The sequence below is a fragment of the Alligator mississippiensis genome, chromosome 2, assembly GCF_030867095.1.
Source record: "Alligator mississippiensis isolate rAllMis1 chromosome 2, rAllMis1, whole genome shotgun sequence".
Classification (NCBI taxonomy): domain Eukaryota; kingdom Metazoa; phylum Chordata; order Crocodylia; family Alligatoridae; genus Alligator; species Alligator mississippiensis.
The window spans coordinates 83,470,004-83,478,226 of NC_081825.1; the positions used below are offsets into that span (position 1 = coordinate 83,470,004).

At 45.9% G+C, this 8,223-nt stretch overlaps 1 protein-coding gene across 3 annotated transcripts in view; it reads left to right on the forward strand.

Moving 5' to 3' along the window:
- The window catches only part of CBR4 (carbonyl reductase 4), a 33,249-nt gene extending 28,627 nt beyond the window's left edge, over positions 1-4,622 (forward strand). For all 3 annotated transcript variants that reach the window (XM_019481411.2, XM_019481410.2, XM_006275351.4), the window contains exon 6: positions 3,531-4,622. In XM_019481411.2, the coding sequence (XP_019336956.1) occupies positions 3,531-3,709 (179 nt within the window). In that variant the 3' untranslated portion in view covers positions 3,710-4,622. The remainder of the gene's footprint in view (positions 1-3,530) is intronic.
- Positions 4,623-8,223: the final 3,601 nt, after the last annotated feature.

Here is an 8,223-nt window from a genome sequence, read left to right on the forward strand (position 1 = left end):
GTCCCCTACAGCCAAAGAGAATGGAGATAAACTTTTCTCTGTATAATCAGCCTTCAAGTAATTTGAAGACTGTAACCAAACCCAAGAACTAGGCTAAATAATCCTAGTTCTTTTGGCCTTTGTGTCCAAAGGCATTTTTAACTATATAGTTAGTCCAATAAAAGATACAACAGAAAAGATCTTGCCTATAGTACATTTCCTGGATGATCTCAGCTACGTCGACACTCCAACCTTTCCTGCTCAGTCAGTTTTTACATCAAAGATAAACTTTGAGATAAATATTTTTTCCACTTGAGTATCTAATTCAATTTTGTTTTCTTACCCTCTCTCTGCTTTTGTGGACTAATCTAAATGTAAAAAAAAATTCTAAGAAGTACTGTGTGAGGAAGAATTTCTGTATACAGTAGGTCTTTTCAGTGCAGATCATTCCTTAGATGTCTTCCACTTGTATGTAGTTTTTTTTTTTTTTTTTTTAAATCAAATTCAGTCTTAAATAGGAGAGGAGACAATGTATACAGTGAGCATGTCTACACAAGATGCTTAACTGCGCGGTAAGCATGTGTGTCTACATGTGCACATGCTTACTCCTCAGTAAACCTTGCTAATTGCGAGTAATTAGTTTTGATTAGTAACTGTGCATTAGCACTCATGTAGTCAACTGATTGGGAGCAGATCTGCTCCTGGTCAGTCATTCACCATGAGGTGAGAGATTTCTCCTTGTCCCCGGGAGCTACCTGCTGTCAGGGCAGGCTCTGCCACTGTATCCTGGGCAGGAACTTTGTCCCACTGCCCCGGCAGCAGGGTGGTCCCAGTTCCCTGCTCCGAGATTGTAACTGGGGAGCGGAGGCTGGGAAATCATTATCTCCCAGTGCCAGCTCTGTGGTTGCGAGACTGGTGTTGGGAGACCCCTTATCTCCTAGCACCAGCTCTGCAGTTGTGGAGTTGGTGCTGGGAGATGAAGGGTCTCCTGGCACGGGACCTGTGGTCCCAGAGCTGGTGCTGGGAGATAAGGATTTTCCAATGCCGGTCCTGTGGCTGCAGAACTGGTGATGGGAGGTAAGGATCTCCCAACGCTGGCCCTGTGACTGTGGAGCTGGGTGGGGAACATGTTGGGGAGCTTGTTCCCCCCTCAACTCTGTGAGCACAGAGTTGGGTAGGGAATAAGCTGGGGAGCTTTTTTCCTGCCCAGCTCCGTGCTTGCAAAGCTGAGCAGGGAACCAGCTGGCAGATTGTTCCTCACCCAGCTCTCTGCTCTTGGAGTTGAGCAGTGAACAGGCTCCCCAGCTTGTTCCCTTCCCAGCTTCATGCTTGCAGAGGTGAGTGGGGAACAGGTGAGGTGGAGGCTGAGATCTGTCCTGGTCTGGAGCAGGTCTCAGGCCCATGTCTCGATTGAGTGATCAAGGCACAGTATTTGGAAAGAGCTGCAGGGTAGGGGCAGGTCCCAGCTGAGCCAGATTAGCAGCTAGCTTGGGGCATGGGGAATGAGGCTGGGACCTGCTTCTGACCAGGACAGATCCCAGCTCCTGCCCTGCCTGCGGGATGGAGGATGTGGAACAAGCTGGGGATCTTGTTCACCATTCAGCTCTGTGAGCATGAAGCTGGGTGTGGAACAGGCTGCTGAGCTTGTTCCCTGCTCAGCTCTGTGAGTGCGGAACTGGGCAGGGGACAAGGTCCCCAGTTTGTTCCCCACCCAGCTCCATGCTTATGCAGCTGAGCGGGGAACAAGGTCCCCAGCTCTCCTTTGCTTGACTTTGCTATTTCAGCTCATGGCCGCTTCTCTGGAACATGCTTTCTGCTCCATGCTGTCAGCTTCCCTCAGGTTTGGCTACTTAAATGACTCCTCCACAGTCAGAAATACCTGCTCCTGAATGTATCAAGTTCTAAGTTTTTAAAAACAAGTCTTGAGACAGGTTTCTCTGTTCTCTCTTTTGGCAGCCCATTTTTGAAATCTTACCTCTCCTGAAAACAGAGAAAGAACTGTTTTTACCTAGATTATCTAGTGTAATGTGCATTATTAAATGTTTTTTTAAAACAGTAGAGTCACTAAGGATTTTCCATAGCAAGCATATAGGTATCCTTTCTGTCCCTTTAGTATAATAAGAGTCTCCGTGGAAATAAATTAGCTCCTTGAAATCAAGTAGATAATACAGAAGAGGGTTGAAAAAAAGTAACATTTAATTATCTTAAAAATGAAATGGACATTTTCTTTATTCTTTGTAGAAATGCTATAGTACCTGCCTGGATTATTCGTAACACTTGGTAGAGTATTATACTTTTAATGTGAAAAGTATTTCATAACATGTATGCTAGCATTTCTTCTGTTATTACTGAGAGTGCTAAACCAATTTCAGAAGAAGTCTGACTATATAATGTCCTAATAACTTTTTACTCACTTGGAACATTTAGCTAGTGGCCTGTTTTATTACGCTGATTCAAACATGAAAGTATGTATCGGTCACCATTCACATTTATGAATGAAGACCCCATTCATACTCCAGGTACGCTAGCTATTCTTGAATTCTTTAAAAAGCAATGGCATCAATTCCATGGGTACACTTGGTGACTGTTATGGTCTCTAATCTTGTACCTTGGCCATTGCATTTGAAAACTATTTTACTGTCAGTTTTATAGACTGAGACAGACCAGGAAGCATTTTGTGGAAAAGTTCCACAAGATATTTTATTCCTACTGACTGCAGAACACTTTTGAGTTTGCATCTCGAATTGTGCAGCTTGTTAGTATTGCACTTCAGAGTCATCATTGAATATAAGAATAAATCTTGATATGAGAATTTTAAAACCAAATATCATGATCAGAAGTAGAAATGTCTCTAATAGGTACACTGATACAGCATTCAGTTCTTGTATCTCATGACGTGTCCCAGCTGACTCATGAATAAAGAGGAGAAAAGCACATGCTTTTATACTTCATCAGCATAGGGCTTACTTTCCATTTAGTGAGTGGTAAAATCTAGTCTACATTTCTAACGGTAACACAAACTTACAATTCACTCTGTTATTCCATATTTCTCATTAGGTAGAAAAGGATATCATTCCTACAGAATCAGATGAGCATATTTTAATTTAAAAGGAGTCTGAAATATGACCTCTACATTTTTATTTGAAAATGATACTTCAATATTTCAATAAAAACTGTTTAAAAAGGAGGACAGGGGGTATTATTTCAGTCTAGAAACCAGTGTGTTTCATAAATATTGGTTTTGATTGGATCTGCTTTTGATATTAGCCTGTTTTTCTTTGTAAACAGTCTTATGTCATTGGAAGCCTGTATAGTCTTAATTATATAAGGCCTATCAAATGTATATTGGTAATCTTTAATGCAGCTGGAGATGTGTGCATGTAAGCACATACACACACATACACATATTGTATTTATACTGTATATGTAAAAATATACATTGAGCTGTCCTTGGGCTCAAGTGTTCTCAACTCTCCTACTATGATAGACTTCTACAGGTTTTGTTTTAACACTTGCATTTAATTATGTCCTCAAAAATTTCTTTTTTTTAGGCTTTGTTCGCACAGTTATGACTGCCCATTTGAAAGAAGAACAGATGACAAAGACTATTCCTCTTGGAAGATTTGGAGAGCCTCATGAAGTTGCACAAGCTGTTATCTTTCTTCTAGAGTCTCCTTATGTTACAGGACATATTCTATTTGTAGATGGAGGTTTGCAACTTCTGGCTTAAATGTCACAACAGTCTGTATAAAATGACCAAAGTAAAGGGAAAACTGAACTTGGCTGATGAAAAATGAGGAGTGTAATTGAGTGAGTACTTTGAGTTGGTGCTCTTTAATCAAGAACATAAAGTAATTTTTGATAAGTGAAGTAATAAACTGGTTTAGGGTTTCGGATTTATAAAGCCACATGAACTATTCTCATATAGCTGAAGCCTGCAGCTATAACACTAATTTAGAAAATGTGTGGTAAGGTACACCATAGAGTACTTTTATTCTCTGGAGGTTGGGAATGGAACTGTTCTAAATAACAGTTTGAAATTAATGATATAGCTTTCTAAGTCCAAATTTTTATTACTGTTGAAGTTTTACATTTGGGATGTGAGTTATGCTCTGAATGAGCTTGTTTGAGCATGTTTACTAGTCAGTAATTGTGATTGCTCTTTTGACCAGATATTTCCAGGTAATAGAATATTAAACTGCCCAGCAGGGAGGAAATCATGAACCTTGTATTTTTATACTCCTATCAAATATTCTATGATAAGAACTATATCATGCAGTTTTTTGTAATAAATTGAAAGGGTTCCGTTTATTTCTTGTTTGCAGCCAAGATAATGAATCTAAACATTTTGTAGTTCCCCAGCATAATCGGAATGTTCTCAAGGGATTTTAGTGATATGCACTAAATTGAGGATTGGCTTTGTGTAAAATAAAAGATAATACTCAATGAGCATGTGAAAAACCCCTTGAAATTCTTGCATGCTCAGTTCAGCTAGGCTATGTAAGTTGGCCTCTGATTTTTGAATGTGGAATAATGTATCTGTGTATATTTAAATTTAATTTGATTTAAAGCAACTTCTGAGGAGTGAGTTATAATTATGTTACACTTGTTTTCCCCTTACTGAAATATAATCAAATATTTGACATTGGGCCTTTCACTTTTTTTCCTGTAAATGGTCTATTTTCTTTTGAGAAAACAAAACATATGTGGTATTGAAATGAATGATGGAACAAGTAAACAATGTTTCTTTTTCAAAACAAAAGACAGATGAGTTCTGAGTCTGAGATTTACATTTCCTTTGTTCCTGGCATAGAGATTGAAGTGACTTAGAATTTCTTTTGCTAAAGAAGAGATTTCTTGGAAGGTACTTTTAAAAGCTTCAGAAATAGTGTGACTTTTTTTTATTTGAACCACATATTCCAAGGTATTTCATTTTCAAGCCAGGGAAAAGTGCAGCTCTCAAGGGTGTGGATGTTAGCCGCCTGCAGATAAGTAATGAGAAACAATCCATTTGCAATCCATCCACATTTATATTCAAGGATTTTGAAGCCATATTCACTTCTGACTCTAGAACATTGCTTGATGGTCTGACTAGAATTATTAACGTGTTTGCTCCTATTCCTTTTTGGAGAAATGGAAATGAATGGTGGGTATGTCTGCATGAGATACTTTACTGCGTGTTAGACTAATGTGCTGTGAAGTGCCACTGTCTGCATGTGTGTGTCAATTGTGCATTAAATGAGTTTAATGTGCCACCTGCTAGTACCAATACATACAGATACTAGAAAAACAGCACGTTAAGTAGTGTGCCAAAGTGCAATTGTTTCATAGATTCATAGATGTTAGGGTCGGAAGGGACCTCAGTAGATCATCGAGTCCAACCCCCTGCATAAGCAGAAAAGAGTGCTGGGTCTAGATGACCCCAGCTAGATACTCATCTAACCTCCTCTTGAAGACCCCCAGGGTAGGGGAGAGCACCACCTCCCTTGGGAGCCCGTTCCAGACCTTGGCCACTCGAACTGTGAAGAAGTTCTTCCTAATGTCCAATCTAAATCTGCTCCCTGCTAGCTTGTGGCCATTGTTTCTTGTAACCCCCGGGGGCGCCTTGGTGAATAAATACTCACCAATTCCCTTCTGTGCCCCCGTGATGAACTTATAGGCAGCCACAAGGTCGCCTCTCAACCTTCTTTTGCAGAGGCTGAAAAGATGCAATTTCTCTAGTCTCTCCTCGTAGGGCTTGGTCTGCAGGCCCTTGACCATACGAGTGGCCCTTCTCTGGACCCTCTCCAGGTTATCCGCATCCTTCTTGAAGTGTGGTGCCCAGAATTGCACGCAGTACTCCAACTGTGGTCTGACCAGTGCCCGATAGAGGGGAAGTATCACCTCCTTGGACCTATTCGTCATGCATCTGCTGATGCACGATAAAGTGCCATTGGCTTTTCTGATGGCTTCGTCACACTGCCGAGTCATGTTCATCTTGGAGTCCACTAGGACTCCAAGATCCCTTTCCACTTCCGTGCCACCCAGCAGGTCATTTCCTAGGCTGTAGGTGTGCTGGACATTTTTCCTCCCTAGGTGCAGCGCTTTGCATTTCTCCTTGTTGAACTTCATTCTGTTGTTTTCTGCCCACTTGTCCAAGCTGTCCAGGTCTGCCTGCAGCTGTTCCCTGCCCTCCGGCGTGTCCACATCTCCCCATAGCTTTGTGTCATCTGCAAACTTGGACAGAGTACATTTCACTCCCTCGTCCAAGTCACTGATGAAGACATTAAAGAGTACCGGTCCAAGGACCGAGCCCTGCGGGACCCCACTGCCCACACCCTTCCAGGTCGAAACCGACCCATCTACCACGACTCTCTGGGTGTGACCCACCAGCCAATTCGCCACCCACCGGAATGTGTAGTCATCCAAGTCACAGCCTCTTAACTTGTTCACCAGTATGGGGTGGGATACCGTATCGAAGGCCTTCCAGAAGTCTAAGTATACGACATCCACCCCTCCTCCTGTGTCCAGGCGTTTCGTAACCTGGTCATAAAAAGAGACTAGGGAACCAGCAGCGGGAAGGAAAGGAGGCAGCACACGTGTGTCCCGCACGCACGTGTGCCCTTCTTACCAACCAACTGACCGGAGGTGGCGGCGGCAGCAGCAACAACAGAGGAATCAGCAGCGGGGGCAGCAGCAGCTGATCCCCTGAAGGTAAGTGGGGCGGAGGGACCCGGCGCAGCTGAGCCGGATCCGGAGGGGAAGCCCCCCGGGTCCCATATAGCTGAGCCGGTAGGGAGCCGCGCTCCCGAGCCGCGCGGCGCGAACAGAGCGCGCAAACAGGCGAGCTCTGTGGGAGCACGCCGGCGTTTGCGCAGGCGTTCGCGCCGGAGGGCGGGTCAGGAGGGCCAGGAGTGGGACTCCTGTAGGGGTAGGGCGTAGACACTGCGCAGGTCTACAAACAGCAGCTTGTAGAATGGTGTCTACGAGGAGTACTGTTAGGGCCTCTGCCCAGGGGGACAAGGCTACCAGGGGCAGGTCTGATGCCTCCACCCAGACCGAGCCCATGGGGGAGCCGGTGTCCCCCTACCTCCTGGCCTGTGGGGTATCCCCAGCAGGGCCGGGGGGAGCAGAGATTGGGGGCCCCCACACCTGTCCAGCAGGTGCCCGTCTTAGGGCCCTGGAGGCGCAGGTGAGGGAGCTCCGGGAGGAGGTTAGCAGGCTGAGGGGGATCAGGGAGGCGGAGGATGAAATTGATAGTTATTTTCTTTCCCTGCAGGCCCAGGCACCAAAGGAAGAAGCACCCCGGGGAATACCCTCCACAGCAGAGTGGCAGACGGTCACAGCCAGGACCGGAGCGGCACGCAGTGAACCGGTACCAGCTTCTCCAGTCCGACTGGTGAACAGGTACGAGGCCCTGGCGACCCTGCAGGAGATGGAAGGGGAGGAGGACACCCTTGGGCAAGAAGAAACACTACGTTCTTCACACCCCAAACAGATCAAGAGATCCACGATGACCCAGAGGAGGAGGCGACGAGTGCTCGTCATAGGAGACTCCATCCTGAGAGGTACGGAAGGACCTATCTGTCGCCAGGACCCCTCGGCACGAGAGGTATGCTGCCTCCCTGGAGCAAAGATTCGGGATGTGACGGAGGTAATCCAGGCCAGGGTCAAGCCCACCGATTATTACCCCATGGTCCTAGTCCATGTGGGTACTAATGATGCGGCCAGGAGAACCCCCGATCACTTGATGGCGGACTACTGTGCTCTGGGCGGCGTGCTGAAGGAGTTCGGTGCCCAGGTGGTTTTCTCTTCCATCCTACCAGTGACCGGACGAGGAAGACGGCAGGAGAACTGCATCAGAGAGACCAACTGGCGGCTTCGGCAGTGGTGTCTCGAGGCAGGCTTCGGCTTCCTGGACCATGACCCGCACATCACGACGAGGGACATGCTCAGCTGGGATGGGCTTCACCTGTCCCCCAAAGGTAAGCGTGTGTTTTCTTCTAGGTTGGCGGATCTCCTCCGGCGGGCTTTAAACTAGGCTCGTCGGGGGGAGGGGAGTACGAGGGCAGGGGTAACTGTGGACCACCAAACCATGTGGCACCCACAAGGACAGCCCAGCCTGAAGAAGGAGAACATTGGGAACCTGAAAGCCATGGGGAGGCCAGCACAACAGAACAGGTAAGGAACAAGAAGGTAAGAAACAATGGGCCCCATGGGACTGGGAGCGGGGGGGCAGCAAAGGCGCCAGTCGCAGGGCTCAAG